At 43.9% G+C, this 24,235-nt stretch overlaps 1 protein-coding gene across 1 annotated transcript in view; it reads left to right on the top strand.

Moving 5' to 3' along the window:
- plekhd1 (pleckstrin homology domain containing, family D (with coiled-coil domains) member 1) overlaps window positions 1-23,664 on the top strand; it is a 47,380-nt gene extending 23,716 nt beyond the window's left edge. The window contains exons 2-12 of the mRNA XM_064955553.1: window positions 6,539-6,632; window positions 6,785-6,874; window positions 7,817-7,893; window positions 10,085-10,176; window positions 10,387-10,534; window positions 11,089-11,182; window positions 11,268-11,458; window positions 14,660-14,792; window positions 20,779-20,923; window positions 21,641-21,784; window positions 23,501-23,664. Coding sequence (XP_064811625.1) covers window positions 6,539-6,632; window positions 6,785-6,874; window positions 7,817-7,893; window positions 10,085-10,176; window positions 10,387-10,534; window positions 11,089-11,182; window positions 11,268-11,458; window positions 14,660-14,792; window positions 20,779-20,923; window positions 21,641-21,784; window positions 23,501-23,664 — 1,372 coding nt within the window. The remainder of the gene's footprint in view (window positions 1-6,538; window positions 6,633-6,784; window positions 6,875-7,816; window positions 7,894-10,084; window positions 10,177-10,386; window positions 10,535-11,088; window positions 11,183-11,267; window positions 11,459-14,659; window positions 14,793-20,778; window positions 20,924-21,640; window positions 21,785-23,500) is intronic.
- Window positions 23,665-24,235: the final 571 nt, after the last annotated feature.

Raw genomic sequence — 24,235 nt, 5'->3', positions numbered from 1 at the left:
AATGTTCACAGCGAGGTCATTATAGGAATGTTCACAGTGAGGTCATTATAGGAATGTTCACAGTGAGGTCATTATAGGAATGATCACAGCGAGGTCATTATAGGAATGTTCACAGTGAGGTCATTATAGGAATGTTCACAGCTAGGTCATTATAGGAATGTTCACAGTGAGGTCATTATAGGAATGTTCACAGCGAGGTCATTATAGGAATGTTCACAGCGAGGTCATTATAGGAATGTTCACAGCGAGGTCATTATAGGAATGTTCACAGGGAGGTCATTATAGGAATGTTCACAGGGAGGTCATTATAGGAATGTTCACAGCGAGGTCTTTATAGGAATGTTCACAGCGAGGTCATGTCTGCCTGTTCCATTTATAGGAATGTTCACAGCGAGGTCATGTCTGCCTGTTCCATTTATAGGAATGTTCACAGCGAGGTCATTGTAGGAATGTTCACAGCGAGGTCATGTCTGCCTGTTCCATTTATAGGAATGTTCACAGCGAGGTCATTATAGGAATGTTCACAGCGAGGTCATGTCTGCCTGTTCCATTTATAGGAATGTTCACAGTGAGGTCATTATAGGAACGTTCACAGCGAGGTCATTATAGGAACGTTCACAGTGAGGTCATTATAGGAATGTTCACAGCAAGGTCATTATAGGAATGTTCACAGTGAGGTCATTATAGGAATGTTCACAAGTGAGGTCATTATAGGAATGTTCACAGCGAGGTCATGTCTGCCTGTTCCATTTATAGGAATGTTCACAGCGAGGTCATTATAGGAATGTTCACAGCGAGGTCATGTCTGCCTGTTCCATTTATAGGAATGTTCACAGCGAGGTCATTATAGGAATGTTCACAGTGAGGTCATTATAGGAATGTTCACAGCGAGGTCATTATAGGAATGTTCACAGCGAGGTCATGTCTGCCTGTTCCATTTATAGGAATGTTCACAGCGAGGTCATGTCTGCCTGTTCCATCTATAGGAATGTTCACAGCGAGGTCATTATAGGAATGTTCACAGCGAGGTCATGTCTGCCTGTTCCATTTATAGGAATGTTCACAGCGAGGTCGTTATAGGAATGTTCACAGCGAGGTCATGTCTGCCTGTTCCATTTATAGGAATGCTCACAGCGAGGTCATGTCTGCCTGTTCCATTTATAGGAATGTTCACAGTGAGGTCATTATAGGAACGTTCACAGCGAGGTCATTATAGGAACGTTCACAGTGAGGTCATTATAGGAATGTTCACAGCAAGGTCATTATAGGAATGTTCACAGTGAGGTCATTATAGGAATGTTCACAAGTGAGGTCATTATAGGAATGTTCACAGCGAGGTCATGTCTGCCTGTTCCATTTATAGGAATGTTCACAGCGAGGTCATTATAGGAATGTTCACAGCGAGGTCATGTCTGCCTGTTCCATTTATAGGAATGTTCACAGCGAGGTCATTATAGGAATGTTCACAGCGAGGTCATGTCTGCCTGTTCCATTTATAGGAATGTTCACAGCGAGGTCATTATAGGAATGTTCACAGTGAGGTCATTATAGGAATGTTCACAGCGAGGTCATTATAGGAATGTTCACAGCGAGGTCATGTCTGCCTGTTCCATTTATAGGAATGTTCACAGCGAGATCATATCTGCATGATGCTAATGAGGGCCCCCATTGCTGGTCTTCTTTATGCTGCATGTTCTGCTGCAAACTGGACACCTCTCAAACAACTGTAGCAGGCAATCTTATGACGTTCATGTTGACAGCCAAGTGGTAAATTACATTTTCTTCTAAAGAAAGGACAAAGCTTTTTGCTAATGCAAATTCACAACCAAAATGACTCTACTAGTTGTATATGAAACAATCTATTCAACTTTTCACATAACACATAACACCTGTCATTGTTGATGAAGTCATTTGTGTCATCAGAACAGTAACTTGGGTAACTATCAGAGGCCTCATGATGGCGTGTCCTTATCATAGGAGTCGAGGGAGACTGGTCACAACAGAGGAGGTGTAGCAACGGTACTTCTATCATAGGAGTCGAGGGAGACTGGTCACAACGGAGGAGGTGTAGCAACGGTACTTCTATCATAGGAGTCGAGGGAGACTGGTCACAACGGAGGAGGTGTAGCAACGGTACTTCTATCATAGGAGTCGAGGGAGACTGGTCACAACAGAGGAGGTGTAGCAATGGTACTTCTATCATAGGAGTCGAGGGAGACCCTGGTCACAACAGAGGAGGTGTAGCAACGGTACTTCTATCATAGGAGTCGAGGGAGACTGGTCACAACAGAGGAGGTGTAGCAACGGTACTTCTATCATAGGAGTCGAGGGAGACTCTGGTCACAACGAGGAGGTGTAGCAACGGTACTTCTATCATAGGAGTCGAGGGAGACTGGTCACAACGAGGAGGTGTAGCAACGGTACTTCTATCATAGGAGTCGAGGGAGACTGGTCACAACAGAGGAGGTGTAGCAACGGTACTTCTATCATAAGAGTCGAGGGAGACTGGTCACAACAGAGGAGGTGTCACAATGGTACTTCTATCATAGGAGTCGAGGGAGACTCTGGTCACAACAGAGGAGGTGTCACAACGGTACTTCTATCATAGGAGTCGAGGGAGACTGGTCACAACGGAGGAGGTGTAGCAACGGTACTTCTACCATAGGAGTCGAGGGAGACTGGTCACAACAGAGGAGGTGTAGCAACGGTACTTCTATCATAGGAGTCGAGGGAGACTGGTTACAACAGAGGTGTCACAATGGTACTTCTATCATAGGAGTCGAGGGAGACTAGTCACAACAGAGGAGGTGTCACAATGGTACTTCTATCATAGGTGTTGAGGGAGACTGGTCACAACGGAGGAGGTGTAGCAATGGTACTTCTATCATAGGAGTCGAGGGAGACTAATCACAACAGAGGAGGTGTCACAACGGTACTTCTATCATAGGAGTCGAGGGAGACTGGTCACAACAGAGGAGGTGTAGCAACGGTACTTCTATCATAGGAGTCGAGGGAGACTGGTCACAACAGAGGAGGTGTCACAATGGTACTTCTATCATAGGAGTCGAGGGAGACTGGTCACAACAGAGGAGGTGTCACAATGGTACTTCTATCATAGGAGTCGAGGGAGACTAGTCACAACAGAGGAGGTGTAGCAACGGTACTTCTATCATAGGAGTCGAGGGAGACTGGTCACAACGAGGAGGTGTAGCAACGGTACTTCTATCATAGGAGTCGAGGAGACTGGTCACAACAGAGGAGGTGTAGCAACGGTACTTCTATCATAGGAGTCGAGGGAGACTGGTCACAACGGAGGAGGTGTAGCAACGGTACTTCTATCATAGGAGTCGAGGGAGACTAGTCACAACAGAGGAGGTGTAGCAACGGTACTTCTATCATAGGAGTCGAGGGAGACTGGTCACAACGAGGAGGTGTAGCAACGGTACTTCTATCATAGGAGTCGAGGGAGACTGGTCACAACAGAGGAGGTGTCACAACGGTACTTCTATCATAGGAGTCGAGGGAGACTGGTCACAACAGAGGAGGTGTAGCAACGGTACTTCTATCATAGGAGTCGAGGGAGACTAGTCACAACAGAGGAGGTGTAGCAACGGTACTTCTATCATAGGAGTCGAGGAGACTGGTCACAACGAGGAGGTGTAGCAACGGTACTTCTATCATAGGAGTCGAGGGAGACTGGTCACAACAGAGGAGGTGTAGCAACGGTACTTCTATCATAGGAGTCGAGGGAGACTGGTCACAACGGAGGAGGTGTAGCAACGGTACTTCTATCATAGGAGTCGAGGGAGACTAGTCACAACAGAGGAGGTGTAGCAACGGTACTTCTATCATAGGAGTCGAGGGAGACTGGTCACAACGAGGAGGTGTAGCAACGGTACTTCTATCATAGGAGTCGAGGGAGACTGGTCACAACAGAGGAGGTGTCACAACGGTACTTCTATCATAGGAGTCGAGGGAGACTGGTCACAACAGAGGAGGTGTAGCAACGGTACTTCTATCATAGGAGTCGAGGGAGACTGGTCACAACGGAGGAGGTGTAGCAACGGTACTTCTATCATAGGAGTCGAGGGAGACTAGTCACAACAGAGGAGGTGTAGCAACGGTACTTCTATCATAGGAGTCGAGGGAGACTGGTCACAACGAGGAGGTGTAGCAACGGTACTTCTATCATAGGAGTCGAGGGAGACTGGTCACAACAGAGGAGGTGTCACAACGGTACTTCTATCATAGGAGTCGAGGGAGACTGGTCACAACAGAGGAGGTGTAGCAACGGTACTTCTATCATAGGAGTCGAGGGAGACTAGTCACAACGAGGAGGTGTAGCAACGGTACTTCTATCATAGGAGTCGAGGGAGACTGGTCACAACAGAGGAGGTGTCACAACGGTACTTCTATCATAGGAGTCGAGGGAGACTGGTCACAACAGAGGAGGTGTAGCAACGGTACTTCTATCATAGGAGTCGAGGGAGACTGGTCACAACGAGGAGGTGTAGCAACGGTACTTCTATCATAGGAGTCGAGGGAGACTGGTCACAACAGAGGAGGTGTAACAGGGCTACTTCTATCATAGGAGTCGAGGGAGACTCTGGTCACAACGGAGGAGGTGTAGCAACGGTACTTCTATCATAGGAGTCGAGGGAGACTAGTCACAACAGAGGAGGTGTCACAATGGTACTTCTATCATAGGAGTCGAGGGAGACTGGTCACAACAGAGGAGGTGTCACAATGGTACTTCTATCATAGGAGTCGAGGGAGACTAGTCACAACAGAGGAGGTGTAGCAACGGTACTTCTATCATAGGAGTCGAGGGAGACTGGTCACAACGAGGAGGTGTAGCAACGGTACTTCTATCATAGGAGTCGAGGGAGACTGGTCACAACAGAGGAGGTGTAGCAACGGTACTTCTATCATAGGAGTCGAGGGAGACTGGTCACAACGGAGGAGGTGTAGCAACGGTACTTCTATCATAGGAGTCGAGGGAGACTAGTCACAACAGAGGAGGTGTAGCAACGGTACTTCTATCATAGGAGTCGAGGGAGACTAGTCACAACAGAGGAGGTGTAGCAACGGTACTTCTATCATAGGAGTCGAGGGAGACTGGTCACAACAGAGGAGGTGTCACAACGGTACTTCTATCATAGGAGTCGAGGGAGACTGGTCACAACAGAGGAGGTGTCACAAGGGTACTTCTGTGGCATGACACTTTTATTCTGAGGTCTTGCCTGACAAGCTGTAAAAACAGCAAGTAAAAAGTGAATGAAATTATTTTTGGTTGGTCGCTAAACCATTGCAATCACATTACCTCTGCTCCTTCTGGTAGGTCTCTGGCATCTGTTCATGACATTGCAGTCACATTACCTTTGCTCCTTCTGGTCATCTGTTCATGACAAGGGGATAAATCTGGAACCCAACTGTGCACTGTCTGACAGAAAAACAGGGTTGACGATTGTCTACATCCCTCAAATATAACCATAGCTCGAGAAATGACATTTGGAAGCTACTTCTATGCTTTACAGATGTAGACTGACTGGCTCGAGACTGGAAATACAATGACGTTGCTGAAGTAGACAAACAATTATGATGATGTTGTCAAATTTATTTTTAAAGAGATGGCCATGTTGCCATTACTGTTACTAGCAAATTGCTAGCAATGCTAATGTTAGCGAGCTAAAATACGGTGGTTCCATTCGTCTTCGTTAGCTGGCTAAAGTCCTACTGCATCTGAGGTCAATCTGGGGACATCACAATGATGACAAAAGGTTTTCTTACTAAGTATTTTTTTCTCTTTTTAAAAAAAAATGTTATCGTGTTTCCAAGACAAATCCGAGTATTGAGACAGGCTAACGTCAGCTATCTAGGTTATTTAGGTAAATCTAGCAAGTTGGGTAGCTAGCTAACGGCAGCTATGCTAACGATGATAGTGATAATGATTATCAAAATAAATTCCAAACAAAAATATAAACGCAACATGCAAGAATTTCAACGATTTTACTGAGTTACAGATCTAATAAGGAAATCAGTCAATTGAAATAAATACATTAGGCTGTCAGACTCTGCTGGTATGACTTGGTGGCGTGGGTTAGCTAGTAAACCTCTGTCAGACTCTGCTGGTATGACTTGGTGTTGTGGGTTATCTAGTAAACCTCTGTCAGACTCTGCTAGTATGACTTGGTGGCGTGGGTTAGCTAGTAAACCTCTGTCAGACTCTGCTGGTATGACTTGGTGTTGTGGGTTAGCTAGTAAACCTCTGTCAGACTCTGCTGGTATGACTTGGTGTTGTGGGTTAGCTAGTAAACCTCTGTCAGACTCTGCTGGTATGACTTGGTGGTGTGGGTTATCTAGGCTGGTGCTTGCCTGGTTGTTTTTTTACCAATAGTACATAGTTATCCAGAATGATCCAGTCAGGATGTAGTCTATGGGCCACTGCTTGCCTGTCTGTTTGTCTGTCTCTTTTTTTAGCCCAGTGTTGCCGTACTTCATTCTCCTCCAACTAATGACACTTTCTCCATCCTCCTAGATTCTTCATCATCAAAGACAGTTTCCTGCTCTACTATGCAGAGAATGAGAAGAGAAGCTTTGAGACCAACAAACACTTTAACATCCACCCCAAGGTGAGCTTTACTCAACATGGTGCATGTGTTAACCTCAAAAAGTCTGTAATATTCTCACATTATATCTCATATGTATGATGACGTGTGTGTGTGTATATATATACCACAACTATGAGAAGATGATGCATTATGTTGTATTCATCCTGTCCCAGGGTGTGATCCCCTTAGGAGGCTGTGTTGTGGATCCCAAGGAAGACCAGGGCATGCCATTCGCCATGGTTATAAATCATGACGACTTCACTGTAAGCACTTTGACAATAATATACACTTTTTAATAATAGATACTTGAAATCTGCATCTCTGTGTTTATCAGGCAGTTACTGTATATCTCATGTGATAATGCATAATGCTGTATACCTCATGTGATAATGCACACTACTGTATATCTCATGTGATAATGCATAATACTGTATATCTCATGTGATAATGCATGCTACTGTATATTTCACGTGATAATTCATGTTACTGTATATCTCATGTGATAATGCATATTACTGTATATCTCATGTGATAATGCATGCATATTTCATGTGATAATTCACGTTACTGTATATTTCATGTGATAATTCACGTTACTGTATATCTCGTGTGATAATGCACACTACTGTATCTCTCGTGTGATAATGCATGCTACCGTATATCGCATGTGATAATGCATGTTACTGTGTATCTCATGTGATACTACGTGCTACTGTATAGCTCATGTGATAATGCATGTTGCTGTATATCTCATGTGATAATGTGTGCTACTGTATATTTCATGTGATAATTCACGTTACTTTATATCTCATGTGATAATGCACACTACTGTATATCTCATTTGATAATGCATGCTACCGTATAGCTCATGTGATAATGCATGTTACTGTGTATCTCATGCGATAATGTGCGCTACTGTATAGCTCGTGATAATGCATGTTGCTGTATATCCCATGTGATAATGCATGCCGTTGTATATCTCATGTGATAATGCTCATGTGATAATATTATCTTGTGATGATAATGTATACTATTGTATATTATCTATTGATGATAATGTATGCTACTGTATATTATCATGTGATGATAGTGTATGCTACTGTATAATAGCTAGTGATGATAATGTATGCTACTGTATATTATCATGTGATGATAATGTATACTATTGTATATTATCATGTGATGATGCTCTATTACTCCCTCAGGGTAACATTGTCCTGGCTGCAGAGAATGAGGCAGAACAAAACCAGTGGCTGGAGATGCTGCAGGAGTCTGGCAGAGTGTGAGTCACTATTTACGACATAAAGCCTCTTTAAATCTAGCTGTTCAAACTCCCTTTTTAAATGTAACCGTAAACAAACTGAAACTACACACTTCCTCTTTAAATCTAGCTGTACAAACTGCAACTGTAAACAAATAATGGCAAATTGATTAGAAATACAGTGAAGAGATTGTTAATGTAGTAAATGACTATTGTAGCTGGAAATGGCTGATTTTTAATGGAATATCTACATAGGCGTACAGAGGCCCATTATCAGCAACCATCACTCCTGTGTTCCAATGGCACGTTGTGTTAGCTAATCCAAGTTTATAATTTTGAAAGGCTAATTGATCATTATAAAACCCATTTGCAATTATGTTAGAACAGCTGAAAACTGTTGTCCTGATTAAAGAAGCAATAAAACTGGCCTTCTTTAGACTAGTTGAGTATCTGGAGCATCAGCATTTGTGGGTTCGATTACAGGCTCAAAATGGCCAGAAACAAAGGACTTTATTCTGAAACTCGTCAGTCTATTCTTGGGTTGAGAAATGAAGGCTTTTCCATGCGAGAAATTGCCAAGAAACTGAAGATCTTGTACTACTCCCTTCACAGAACAACGCAAACCGGCTCCAACCAGAATAGAACGAGGAGTGGGAGGCCCCGGTGCACAAATGAGCAAGAGGACAAGTACATTAGAGTGTCTAGTTTGAGAAACAGGCGCGTCACAAGTCCTCAATTGGCAGCTTCATTAAATAGTACCCGCAAAACACCAGTCTCAATGTCAACAGTGCAGAGGCGACTCCGGGATGCTGGCCTTCTGGGCAGTGTTCCTCTGTCCAGTGTCTGTGTTATTTTGTCCATCTTCATCTTTTCTTTTTATTGGCCAATCTGAGATATGGCTTTTTCTTTGCAACTCTGCCAAGGAGGCCAGCATCACGGATGCTCAGTTGTGCACCGGGGCCTCCCACTCCTCAGTTTGTGCTGTTCTGTGAAGGGAGTAGTACACAGTGTTGTACGAGATCTTCAGTTTCTTGGCAATTTCTCGCATGGAAAAGCCTTCATTTCTCAGAACAAGAATAAACTGACGAGTTTCAGAAGAAAGTCTTTGTTTCTGGCCATTTTGAGCCTGTAATCGAACCCACAAATGCTGATGCTCCAGATACTCAACTAGTCTAAAGAAGGCCAGTTTTATTGCTTCTTTAATCAGAACAGTTTTCAGCTGTGCTAACATAATTGCAAATGGGTTTTCTAATGATCAATTAGCCTTTTAAAATGATCCGCTTGGATTAGCTAACAATGTGCTATTGGAACACAGAAGTGATGGTTGTTAATAACTTTTGAACGGTAGTGTAACTGGGAACAAACTACCTACAAACTGCCTCTTTAAATCCAACTGACCACACTGCCTCTTTAAATCCAACTGACCACACTGCCTCTTTAAATCCAACTGACCACACTGCCTCTTTAAAGCCAACTGACCACACTGCCTCTTTAAAGCCAACTGACCACACTGCCTCTTTAAAGCCAACTGACAACACTGCCTCTTTAAAGCCAACTGACCACACTGCCTCTTTAAAGCCAACTGACCACACTGCCTCTTTAAATCCAACTGACCACACTGCCTCTTTAAAGCCAACTGACCACACTGCCTCTTTAAAGCCAACTGACCACACTGCCTCTTTAAAGCCAACTGACCACACTGCCTCTTTAAAGCCAACTGACCACACTGCCTCTTTAAAGCCAACTGACCACTCTGCCTCTTTAAAGCCAACTGACCACACTGCCTCTTTAAATCCAACTGACCACACTGCCTCTTTAAATCCAACTGACCACACTGCCTCTTTAAAGCCAACTGACCACACTGCCTCTTTAAAGCCAACTGACCACACTGCCTCTTTAAATCCAACTGACCACACTGCCTCTTTAAAGACAACTGACCACACTGCCTCTTTAAAGACAACTGACCACACTAACTGTCTTATCAGGGGCAGCAAGGGTTAAGTCTATAAGTCTAACTCTAAGTAAAGGGTCGATCTTGGAGGGAGACTTTAGTCTCTTCAGACATGTATGGAGGAGCTGCACAGGTCTGCAATTGTATCGTGGAATATGTGACCTACTGCTGTGTGGTACTGGTGGTGAACATGCTGTATAAAACCTATATGGCCACATGCTGTATTAAAGCTGTTAAACACCTAGTGTCTAAAACCTCCAGCACCTGGAAGAACGCCCAACTGGGAGAAGCCATGATAGAGAGCCTGGAAGCCCAGGGACTGCAGCTGGCCAAGGAGAAGCAGGAGTACCTGGGTAAGAAGAGGGACTGTGGAGGCAGGAGGCATGAGGCCTGGTTCAGTGGAGAGAGGAGGGAATGGGTGAGAGGGGACATGGGCAGGTTTGGGTCAGGGTGGCAGGTCCGAGGGGCTGAAAGTAATTTTGTTCTTTAGTTTTGATGCTTACAGTCTCACATGGAGACAATGGCCATATACAACAAGTGATCAGGCTGTTTTGTCACCCCAGATAAGCTGATGGAGGAGACAGAAGAACTGAGCCTGCAGCGAGAACAGAAGGAGCATCTGGAACGTCTGAACCTGGTTCTGGAGGAGGAGAAGCAGAAGTTTGAGGAGCTGGTGACGGAGCTTAGAGCAGAGCAGGATCAGATCAAACTGTAAGAGAGCTATGGAGAACACAAACTGGGATATTTACAATAAATACAGTAATAGATAATATACAGTAATAGATAATATACAGAAATAAATAAATACAGTAATAAATACTTTTCAGAAATAAATAATATACAGTTTTAAATAATGTACAATAATAACAAATATACAGTAATAAACAAAATACATTAATTTATATACAATAATAATAAAATACAGTAATACGTAATATACAGTAATAAATAAAATGCAGTATTAAGAAATATACAGTAATAATAATATACAGTAATAATAAAATACAGTAATACGTAATATACAGTAATAATAATATACAGTAATACCCACATATGAGTAAGAAAGATGCATGTAATACACTTAAAGTGCATTTAATATAAGGAATGTAGCTCGTATCTCCGTCTTTATCCACTGCGTTAACTAAACTGCTGTGACAACTCTTAGCCTTAAGACTCTGATCCTCAGGTCCATCTGTTGTGGGTTTGATGCTCTCAGTGTGGAGAGTGTTGCTATTACACTGTGTGGTGTACCGTGTTGTTGACAGGGACTTGGACGGCACAGCACAGTCTCTGAAAGGTGTGGAGTCTGAAAAAGAGGAGCTGAACAGTTTAACAACACTTCTTCAGAAATCTATTGAGGTATTTAAAATTAATTTGAGGAGAAACACACACACACTCAGGTACACACACACACCTTCATTACATCCATGATCTGGTCCTCCAGGAGCTGTCCCATGAGAAGCAGCGAACCCTGGAGTTGCTGAGGGAGAAGGAGCTTGAGCAGGGGGCTGAGCATCCAGAGAAGGACGAGGAGCAGAAGCTGCTGCCTGGTGACACGGGACTGCGATCGGAGCTGAGACACATTGAAGAGCAGATGAGGGAACTGCAGAGAGAGAAGGAGCAGGCTGAGGAGAGGTGAGAGGACCAGGAACATGGACCTCATTTTTGTCCAGTCTTGTGTGAAAAGTTCAGAAGTTTGTAAAAAAAAAACTTCTCCTACCATATAAAAGACACATGAAGAAGCCGATAGATTAGATCTGACCTCAGAGTCAGCCTGAATGTGACCGGGCCGTCTGGTCCTGAAAGTTAGCCTGCCGTCTGATCACAGCTGACTACCCTGTGGCCCCCTAAGAGTTTAATGAGGGTGAGAAAAACCATTAATTAACCTCTTGATACTCCCCATCCCGGATCCGGGATCGTGAATAAAGCCTCAGGCTCATTAGCATAACGCAACGTTAGCGATTTCTGAAAATCGCAAATAAAATGAAAATAATGCGCCTGCTCTCAAGCTTAGCCTTTTCTTAACAACACTGTCATCTCAGATTTTCAAAATATGCTTTTGAACCATAGCAATTCACTAATTTGTGTAAGAGTATGCACTGCTAGCTTAGCATTTTGAGTAGCATTTAGCACGCAACATTTTCACAAAAACCAGATAACCAAATAAATAAAATAATTTACCTTTGAAGAGCTTCGGATGTTTTCAATGAGGAGACTCAGTTACATAGCAAATGTTCAGTTTTTCCTGAAAGAATCTTTGTGTAGGAGAAATCGCTCCGTTTTGTACATCACATTTGGCTACCAAAACGAACCGAAAATTCAGTCACCAACAACGTCAAACTTTTTCCGAATTAACTCCATAATATCGACCGAAACATGGCAAACGTTGTTTGGAATCAATCCTCAAGGTGTTTTTTCACATATCTCTTCATTGATATGCAGTTCGTGGAAGCCTGTTTCCCCTCAGAATCGCATGGAAAAATACCAGCAGCTGAAAAAGACGCACCAATTTCGACGGAGGACACCGGGCGGACACCTGGCAAATGTAGTCTCTTATGGTCAATCTTCCAATGATATGCCTACAAATACGTCACAATGCTGCAGACACCTTGGGGAAACGACAGAAAGGGCAGGCTCATTCCTCTCGCATTCACAGCCATATAAGGAGACAATGGAAAACAGAGCCTCAAAAATCCTGCTGGTTTCCTGGATGCCGTTTCATCTTTTTTTGCCTGTAGCTCCCGTTCTAGGGCACGCACAGAGAATATCTTTGCAGTTCTGGAAACGTCAGTGTTGTCTTTCCAAAGCTATCAATTATATGCATAGGCGAGCATCTTTTTGTGACAAAATATTGCGCTTAAAATGGGCACGTCTTTTATCCAAAAATGAAATAGCTCCCCATAGCATCAAGAGGTTTTAAAGTGGAAATGTGCATTGATTCCTCAACAGACAAACCAACGACAAGCACCAGTGACTGGGATCAGGATGTGATGGGAAACTGGTGTTGACCAGAGGGCATTAGTGTTGTCATGACGTTGCCCTCTTTGGGTACAGTGAGCACTACCTCCCTCTCTATACTCCTTACACCAGGCTCTGTCAGAGAGGTTGTACATTTCTAGAGGAGAATCTTCCTCATGGCCAGAGAGTGAGTTTTCATAGAGAGAACAAAGGAATTTCTTCCACCTCACAGAACTAGTGGTCCGAACAATATTTATGTTCTGGAGAATGTTTAAAAGATCGGTGAAGTAACGGCCTACGAACGAACTGGTCCGTTTGGTACAATTTTGTGAAACTTATGAGGGACAATACAGCCACATTACCATAATCCTGTTTTTACAACATTCTCATCTAATTGTTGTATAACAGCCCCTTTCTATTTCCTGAAGAAAACCCCCACCTGGGTTTTCCCATTTCAGACCAGCTTACCTCCATTACTATAGGGCTAAGGGTTGAGAACAAACCAGTACCTCTATCACAGAGGGAAATAAGGTTTGAGTAGATTGCTGAATCTTTTAACCATCCCACGTGTTTAAACTCTTAGACTATTGATACCGACAGAATAAGAACAAGTCTTTGATATTAATTACTAGTCTGCAGCTCGGAATCCGGTATCATTGAACGCGAAGACAGACAACCGCCAAAACATCTATTCTATAACAACATGAATGAATGTTACTCTGAACTATCCATTCTAACCACGGCAGATATCTGAAAGTATCTGAAAATATCTGAAAGTTATATTAGGAAAATTCTAACTTTGTAATCTGAATATTTTCCTTGGTTCCCCGACTTCCTAGTTAATTACAGTTACATGATTAGTTTAATCACGTAATAATAATTCCAGAGAATTTTTATAAAGATTAATCTTCAGTTTAATGATGTCAAAGACATGACAGTGTTGTATAAAAAAAATGCAGTGTAGCTGTCAATGGCGGGCCCAACTGCAGAGCTCCGCAGTGAGGCCTACTGTGGGTATCTCTCAAGGCGGAGTCACATTGAAGAGCCCCATGGTGAAGCCTATTGAGGGTTTCTCTCAATGGCGGGCCCAACTGCAGAGCTCCGCAGTGAGGCCTACTGTGGGTATCTCTCAAGGCGGAGTCACATTGAAGAGCCCCATGGTGAAGCCTATTGAGGGTTTCTCTCAATGTCGGGCCCAACTGCAGAGCTCCGCAGTGAGGCCTACTGTGGGTATCTCTCAAGGCGGAGTCACACTGAAGAGCCCCATGGTGAAGCCTATTGAGGGATTCTCTCAATGAAGGGCCTCGCTGCAGAGCTCCACCGTGAAGCCTAATGAGGGTGTCTCTCAATCAAGTGTACCCAATGCAGAGCTCTGCAACAAGGCCCTCTGTAATTTCCCACAGGGCATTCCCTGGAAATTAGGACCTACAGAACGACTTTCTTCTGTCCTATAACAGATCATTGCTTGTGCTTGTGTCTGATATTAACATCCCCTTGTGATACATTATCCTACCAAATTCCTTCATTAGGTAAGAGGTTGGGTAAGAGGTAAGCGATATAAATGCCCAGGGCGGAAGGCTTTTAAACACTTAGCCTAGTATTGACCTGCTGTGGATGGGGATTGGACTGCAGGATTGGGTTAGTATGCACAGTACCTTTCCTCCAACTGTGTGTGTGTGTGTGTGTGTGTGTGCGCGCTCTAGCTGTATGTTACTGTGTGTGTGTGTTTTTTACCTCTCCTCTGACAGACTGTGTGTGTGCGTGGAAGTCGAGTGTGCACAGGACTGTGTGTTCTCTGGCTCCCCCTGCAGGCTAACGGAGAATGAGCAGCGTAACACATGTAACATGACTGTCTGTGTTCTCTGGCTCCCCCTGCAGGCAAACGGAGAATGAGCAGCGTGCCACAGTTCTGCAACAGGAAAGAGAGTTCTACTCCTGTCAGTCCAGGACTCTACAGCAGTCCCTCACACAGCTCACTGTGGACAAGAAGCAAACTGAGGTGGAACTCAAGGTAAACCACACTGCCTCTCCAATGGCACCCTATTCCCTACATAGTGCACTACTTTTAACCAGAGCTACTCTAACGTTTCCAAAACTGTAAAGATATTGTCTGTGAGTATAACAGAACTGATGTTGCAGGCGAAAGCCTGAGAAAAATCCAATCCGGAAGAGCCCCATATTTTGAAAGCGCTGTGTTCCAATGAGTACCTATTGAGCTGTGAATGTGCTATCAACCAGATTACACTTTCTACGTATTCCCCAAGGTGTCTACAGCATTGTGACGTAGTTTTCCGCATTTATGTTGAAGAATAGCCGTAAAGCGGCTACATTGCGCAAGTGGTCACCTGATGGCCATCAGAGAGATTCTCGCGTAAAATACAGAGGTCGCCATTATTCCAATCGGTCCTACTGAAAAACGAATTGTCCCGATGGATATATTATCAAATAAATATTTGAAAAACACCTTGAGGATTGATTATAAACAACGTTTGCAATGTTTCTATTGATATTATGGAGCTAATTTGGAATATTGTTCGTCGTTTTCGTGACTGCAATTTCCAGGCGATTTATCAGCCAAACGTGAAGATCAAACGGAGCTATTTCGCCTACAAAAATAATATTTTTGGGGAAAAGGAACATTTGCTATCTAACTGGGAGTCTTGTGAGTGAAAACAACCGAAGCTCATCAAAGGTAAACGATTTAATTTGATTGCTTTTCTGATTTCCGTGACCAAGTTACCTGCTGCTAGCGGGACAAAATACTATGCTAGGCTATCGATAAACTTACACAAATGCTTGTCTAGCTTTGGCTGTAAAGCATATTTTGAAAATCTGAGATGATAGGGTGATTAAAACCTGTTAAGCCTACCCCCTACTTTTTCAAACATTCTGTTAAAAATCGCGCAACATTTCAGCGTCCTGCTACTCATGCCAGGAATATAGTATATGCATATGATTAGTGTGTGTGCATAGAAAACACTGACGTTTCAAAAACTGGTTAAATCACGGCTGTGACTATAACAGAGCCTGTGTTTCATCGAAAAGCGCAAGAAAAACTGATCACTGAAAACTGGAAAAAGTATCAATGCGCCACTTGCATGTATTGTTTATGGGAAACCAAATTACATAACCAAATTACATAGGGCTGAGATTGCAAGTCCTACAGCTACCACACAATGTTGCCAGTCTTGTCAATTGCCTGGGCTTTGTTTCTTGGTCAAACAAGTAAGAGAGAGCCCATTCCTTCCGGTCTCCGACAGGATGTTTTGGAGGAGAAATTTTCGACCATGAGTTCAAGACGTGGAGCTATTGAATACACATCGCCCCGTGATCAATTTGATAGATTATTAACGTTTACTAATACCTAAAGTTGGATTACAAAAGTATTTCGAAGTGTTTTGTGAATGTTTCTCGTCGACTTTTTTAATTTTAAAAAATGACGTTGCGTTTTAAAACGCTGTTTTTTCCTGGATCACACACTTTTCATAGATCGATATTTAGGGTATATATGGACCGATTTAATCGAAAAAAGACCCAATAGTGATGTTTATGGGACATATAGGAGTGCCAACAAAGAATCTCGTCAAAGGTAATGAATGTTTTATATTTTATTTCTGCGTTTTGTGTAGCGCCGGCTACGCTAATTCCTTTGTTTCCGTCCCCCTCTGGTATTTCGGCGTGTTGCCTGCTATCAGATAATAGCTACTCATGCTTTTGCTGAAAAGCATTTTACAAATCTGACTCGTTGGCTAGATTCACAACGAGTGTGGCTTGAATTGAGTACCCTGTATGTGAATTTTAATGAACGTTTGAGTTTTAATGAGTGCTATTAGCATTTGGTGTAGCGCATTTGCATTTATTGTTGGCAAGATGGGACGCAAGCGCGTTGGGTTGCCTAGAGAGGTTAACAAAAGGCTAAGCTGTGTCTCAATATATATAATTTGTGATTTTCATGAATAGGAATATTTTCTAGGGATATTTATGTCCGTTGCGTTATGCTAATTAGTGTCAGGCGATGATTACGCTCCCGCATGCGGGATGGGGAGGCAGTAGAGGCTAATTAGAACAAATCCTTATTTACAATGACGGCCTATCAAAAGGCCTCCTGCGGAGACGGGGGATGGGATTAAAATAAATTAATACAATATAAATGTAGGACAAAACATACATCACAACAAGAGAGACAACACAACACTACATAAAGAGACCTAAGACGATAACACATGACGACACAGCATAGTAGCAACACAACATATCAACAACATGGTACAAACGTTATTGGCAACACATGGTAGAAACATTTATTATTTGTCTATGACAAATCAGGACAGGTAATTTCACTGAGCAGCCATGTGATGGCTGGGGTTGGAGCGATAATCTGCAATAGGGTACAGGAACAGGCTTGGAGAGCCCTGCCCTAAAATGTACACTACTTTTGACCTGAGCCTCACACACTAGCATACACATTTTGGCTAGAGCCCCAAGGCATCTTATTCCCTATTGTGAGCAGACCAAGTAATTTGGTGTTACTCTGAAGAGGAAAGGTGGAATAAACGAGCCAGGAGTAGGTTTTCTTGATTTATCACAGTTCTCTATTGAGGGATTTCTGTCGATACAAACACTCCGACACAATCAATGAGACTCTCCCATATAGTACACTACTTTTGGCCAGAGATATAGCAGCCTATTCCCTATATAGTGCACTACTTTTGGCCAGAGCTATGGCACCCTATTCCCTATATAGTGCACTACCTTTGGCCAGAGCTATGGCACCCTATTCCCTATATAGTGCACTACTTTTTTGTTTGTAACTTATTTTTTACATAAAGCTGCTGCTACCATCTCTTATGACCGGAAAGAGCATCTGGATGTAGGTGAGTGATTAAATCACCACTACCATCAGTTCTATTAGCAAATCACTGGAGAATAAACTGGATGATCTATGGTCAAGACTATCCTACCAATGGGACGTTAAAAACTGTAATAAATTATGTTTCACCGAGTCGTGGCTGAACGACGACATGGATAAAATAGAGCTGGCTGGGTTTTCTGTGCATCAGCAGACAGAGCAGCTACGTCTGGTAAGACGAGGGGTGGGAGGGGGTGTGTCCATTTGTCAAAAACAGCTGATGTGCTATGTCTAATATTAAAGAAGTCTTGCGATAAAACCTCACCTGAGGTAGAGTACCTCATGATAAGCTGTAGACCAAGAGAGTTCTTGCTAGATAGTAAGGGTAGGTAACAACACATCTGCCACGCTAACCCTCAACACCGGGACCCCTCAGGGGTGCGTGCTTAGTCCCCTCCTGTACTCCCTGTTCACCCATGACCATGTGGCCAAGCATGACTCCAACACCATCATTAAGTTTGCTGAAGACACAACAGTGGTAGGCCTGATTACCGACAACGATGAGACAGCCTATAGGGAGGAGGTCAGGGACCCGGTAGTGTGGTGCCAGGACAACAACCTCTCCCTCAATGTGAGAAAGACAAAAGGAAATGATCGTAGACTACAGGAAAAGGAGGGCCGAACAGGTCCCCATTCACATCGACGGGGCTTTCATGGAGCTTGTCGAGAGTTACAAGTTCCTTGGTGTCCACATCACCAACAAATGATCATGGTCCAAACACACCAAGACAGATGTGAAGATGGCACGACAACACATTTTTCCCCCTCGAGAGACTGAAAATATTTGGCATGTGTCCCCAGATCCTCAAGGAGCTCTACAGCTGCACCATCGAGAGCATCATCACCTGGTATGGCAACTGATCTGCATCTGACCGTAAGGCGCTACAGAGGGTGGTGCGTATGGCCCAGTACAACACTAAGGCCAGGCTGCCTGCCATCCAGGACCAATATACCAGGCGGGTTCAGAAGAAGACTCTAGAAAATTGTTAAGGACTCCAGCCACCCAAGTCACAGGCTGTTCTCTCTGCTACGGCAAGCGGTACTGATGCAACAAGTCTGGGACCCTGAACAGCTTTTTCCCCCATAATAATTGAGTTGCACCCCCTTTTGCCCTCAGAACAGCCTCAATTAATTTGGGCATGGAAGTGTCGAATGCGTTCCACAAGGATGCTGGCCCGTGTTGTGTCAAGTTGGCTGGTAGTGGATCTCTACTCAGAATAGCTTGTTCCGTCTCATTTCGCGGATGTTCAATTGGATTGAGATCTGGTGTCTGGACAGGCCATTGCAGTAAACTGAATTCACTGTCATGTTCGTGGAACCATTCCTGGACGATCCTAACCATGTGGCGTGGGGATTTATCCTGCTGAAAATCATCCATCTCAGATGGATACACTGCTGCCATGAAGGGATGAAGCTGATTAGCGATGATAGTTAGATATCCTGTGGCATTCAAATGTTGCTAAAGTGATCTTAGACGTAAACAGCGGCTTTGAGAATGATGATCGCATGCAATGATGACTCAAAATATGAGTATGTATCCCCCCCTGACCCCCATCACTGTCCATTTCTTGTTTTTAAACGATGAGAGAAGTGCTCCACCTGGTGGAGAGAGATTGTAAGACAGAAGTAGTTGTTTTATGTATGCTGTTTGTTACGACATGACACGTCACTATGTCACGCAGGGTCTGTTTTTTTTTTATTTATTTATTTTTTTACTTTTCTCCAATACTATAGAGCAATTACCATGTCGATCAACGCTTGAATAGAAACCTAGTTCACACCCCCGATTTTGACGTCAACACAGTTGCTACAGTCCCATTCGTTTTCTTTGTTGCCTCGTTTGAATGTTGCGGTTGCGCACCTTTGTATGGAATGGGGTGAGTTTACATTACCGGTCAAGTTACCAGGTTGTTAGCTAGCTTGCCAATGAGGTAACATGACTGATGTTTGGATATACTGGTCAAGTTACCAGGTTGTTAGCTAGCTAGCCAATGAGCTAACTGAACAAAGTGTAAACAAATGTTTAATGACGCTCAAGTAGTTTCCGAATTTAAGATGGGTCAGAACCTTAGACCTGGTTAAACTACGTGTAACAGTATGACTTTAGTCCGTCCCCTCGCCCGACCTGGGCGCGAACCAGGGACGCTCTGCACACAGACAACAGTCACCCACGAAGCATCGTTACCCATCGCTCCACAAAAGCCGCGGCCCTTGCAGAGCCGATTGACACACTATTTAGCGCGCACCACCGCTAACTAAGCTAGCCGTTTTACATCCGTTACATACGCAACTAGCTCTCACAGTCTTAGGCTTAGACGCAGAATTAGACGCTCATCCGCGTTCAGCGTAACATTTCAAAGTGTTTTAGGTTAACTCTGAATGGTTAAGGTAAGGGTTAAGGTTTTGGATAGGCTAAAAAACTAAAATCTCAAAAACAGCTTTCTATCGCTAGATTTGAACTTGCAACTTTTGAATTCAGAGGATTTCACACAAATGCTGCTTGCACATTTTAAGAATCTAGCAAAACGAACCGCTTTCCATGCGTTTTCTTCGGCACGGCCCCGTTGTTCAGCTCTTTGTCCACTGATCTCCACGGGTGATTGTCAGCATGGTTGTAGGCTCTGCGAAAACACATTCACATTTTTAGTACACCTTTATTTAATTATCGATTTTATTACACATTTTATTACACAGTATGCCTACACATTGATAGGCAATATACATTTAAAGAAAATGCACTGAAACCAAAATAGGTCTGTCTTCTGTGCACGGCTCTGTGGCCCATCCTGTGCCCCCTGCTCTCGTGCCACGTCTGTGGGTTGTAACACATCCAATTTTTAAAAACAACAGAAAGCTTAAACTGACAGATTTTTATGGGGATGTTTAAATTATGCAAATTAGATTTTCCATGATTAGATTTTAAATGACGTCAATATATGGATTAAACTTTTAAGATCCTATTCAAGAAGAGATTTTCATTTTTCATTGTTAACAGAACACATTATTACCCAAAAGGCTGATCCTAGATCAGGCCTCCTACTCTGAGATGCTTTGTGATTACGGGCCCTGACCTCCTGTTGTGTCCCAGGTGGAGATTGAGTCTCGTATGGAGCTGGAGCGGAGGCTGAAGCAGGCTGAAGAGGCTCTACGGAACCTGGAGAAAGGTCTGAGCTCTCTGGAACGTTCCAAAGAGAAGGATGACAAGATGAAGGGAGACGTCAACAACCTCAGGAGTGAGTTCCACTTACTGCACACACACACACACACACACAGACACACACACACACACACACACATACAGTGGGGCAAAAAAGTATTTAGTCAGCCACCAATTGTGCGTGTTCTCCAACTTAAAAAGATGAGAGAGGCCTGTAATTTTCATCATAGGTACACTTCAACTATGACAGACAAAATGAGAAAAATAATCCAGAACATTTTTCATGAATTTATTCGAAAATTATGGTGGAAAATAAGTAATAAGCCAAGGTCCTGGGCATGCGTGGTTACATGAGGTCTACAGTTTGGAGGCCTGTTGGACGTACTGCTAAATTGTCTAAAGTAACGTTTGGAGGCGGCTTATGGTAGAGAAATGCCAATTGCTTGCTGTACCAAAACTTGAGACATCTGTGGCATTGTGTTGTGTGACAAAACTGCACGTTTTCGAGCGACTTTTTTTGTCCCAGCGCAAAGTGTGTTTAATCAGCTTCTTGATATGCCAAACCTATCAGGTGTCTTATCTTGGAGAAATTAGGAGAAAATGTTTACTAACAGCGATGTAAACATATTTGTGCACAAACTCTTGAGAGAAATAGGCTTTTTTGTGTGTGTGGACCATTTCTGGGATCTTTTATTTCATGAAACATGGGACCAACCTTTTACGTGTTGTTTAATGTTTGTTCAGTATAGCTACATGGGATATGTGCGTGTGTGTGTGTGTGTTCTTCACCCAGAGTTCTTTGAGGAGTGTATCTGTGCTGCAGAGATCGAGGCCAAGCTCCCTTCTATAATGAAGAATGCTGTGTATCTCCACAAGGCTACAGCACGACGCATTAAGAGCTGTCGGATCCAGAGACGCGCCTCCAAACACCACTGGTGTGAGTACATACGCATGGAGACTAGTGGAGACCAGTGTAGACCAGTGGAGGCTGCTGAGGGCAGGACTGCTCATAACAATGTCTGGACCGGAGCGAATGGAATGGCATCAAACACAGGGAAACCATGCTCATAATAATGTCTGGACCGGAGCGAATGGAATGTCTGGAATGAAGACCAATGAGCCATCTTCCCCTCAGCAGCCTCCACTGTTGTAGACACACCTCCTCCACCACATCTCCATTAATACAGTGTATCTGTAGACACACCTCCTCCACACCTCCATTAATACAGTGTATCTGTAGACACATCTCCTCCACCACACCTCCATTAATACAGTGTATCTGTAGACACACCTCCTCCACACCTCCATTAATACAGTGTATCTGTAGACACACCTCCTCCACCTCTCCATTAATACAGTGTATCTGTAGACACACCTCCTCCACACCTCCATTAATACAGTGTATCTGTAGACACACCTCCTCCTCCACACCTCCATTAATACAGTGTATCTGTAGACACACCTCCTCCACCACACCTCCATTAGTACAGTGTATCTGTAGACACACCTCCTCCACACCTCCATTAATACAGTGTATCTGTAGACACACCTCCTCCACACCTCCATTAATACAGTGTATCTGTAGACACACCTCCTCCACACCTCCATTAATACAGTGTATCTGTAGACACACCTCCTCCACCTCTCCATTAATACAGTGTATCTGTAGACACACCTCCTCCACACCTCCATTAATACAGTGTATCTGTAGACACACCTCCTCCACCACATCTCCATTAATACAGTGTATCTGTAGACACACCTCCTCCACCTCCATTAGTACAGTGTATCTGTAGACACACCTCCACCACCTCTCCATTGGTACAGTGTATCTGTAGACACACCTCCTCCACCACACCTCCATTAATACAGTGTATCTGTAGACACACCTCCTCCACCTCTCCATTAATACAGTGTATCTGTAGACACACCTCCTCCACCACACCTCCATTAATACAGTGTATCTGTAGACACACCTCCTCCACCTCTCCATTGGTACAGTGTATCTGTAGACACACCTCCTCCACCTCTCCATTAATACAGTGTATCTGTAGACACACCTCCTCCACACCTCCATTAATACAGTGTATCTGTAGACACACCTCCTCCACCACATCTCCATTAATACAGTGTATCTGTAGACACACCTCCTCCACACCTCCATTAATACAGTGTATCTGTAGACACACCTCCTCCACCTCTCCATTAATACAGTGTATCTGTAGACACACCTCCTCCACCTCTCCATTGGTACAGTGTATCTGTAGACACACCTCCTCCACACCTCCATTAATACAGTGTATCTGTAGACACACCTCCTCCACCTCTCCATTAATACAGTGTATCTGTAGACACACCTCCTCCACCACACCTCCATTAATACAGTGTATCTGTAGACACACCTCCTCCACCACACCTCAGACCGGCGTGTCTGTAGACCAGTGGAGGCTGCTGAGGGGAGGATGGCTCATAATAATGGCTGGACCGGAGCGAATGGAATGGCATCAAACACAGGGAAACCATGGAAACCACGTGTTTGATGTCATTCCACTAATTTCCCTCCAGCCATTACCACAACCCCGTCCTCCCAAATTAAGGTGCCACCAACCTCCTGTGACACACACACAAACACTCATGTCTTTTCCTATTGTAGTGAAACACTCCCAGTCGTTCGTGGTTGCCCGTGGCGACGGCGCCAGCATGGAGGACCTGAGGGAGACTGCCCGGCGACTGACCTCCGACAGCTGCTTCAGGAAGAGCGTCTACAAGATCATCACACGCCACGACCAGGAGGCCTCCGCCAAGAAAGATGACTGACAGAGATGGGGTGGGATGGATTGAGGGGGGGGATTGTGTGTGTGTGTGTGTGAGAGACTGATTCCTCAGTGTAATAGTGTCAAGTCCTGTCGTCTGCTCCCACGGTGTTGTAGCTGGTCGGGATTATCTTTAGGATGTCATCTCTTCAACGCGATGTCATCTCTTCAACGCGATGTCATCTCTTCAACGCGATGTCATCTCTTCAACGCGATGTCATCTCTTCAACGCGATGTCATCTCTTCAACACGATGTCATCTCTTCAACAGCCTGGTTGTGTTCAAACTGCATTACAAGACTTTTATGCAAAATATTTTTATTCAAACAAAATTTATGTTTATTGTTAAAGATATAGCAGCTCTCTTTACTGTCCTACAGCTTGGAGGACACACACACACACACTGCAAGTCGACACACACACACACACACACTGCAAGTCGACACACACACACACTGCAAGTCGACACACACACACACACACTGCAAGTCGACACACACACACACACACACACTGCAAGTCGACACACACACACACACACACACACACTGCAAGTCGACACACACACACACACAC

Source organism: Oncorhynchus masou, chromosome 32 (genome assembly GCF_036934945.1).
Source record: "Oncorhynchus masou masou isolate Uvic2021 chromosome 32, UVic_Omas_1.1, whole genome shotgun sequence".
NCBI lineage: Eukaryota > Metazoa > Chordata > Actinopteri > Salmoniformes > Salmonidae > Oncorhynchus > Oncorhynchus masou.
Note: the sequence above shows the minus strand (reverse complement) of the source record. Positions and strands in the feature narration are given on the sequence as shown.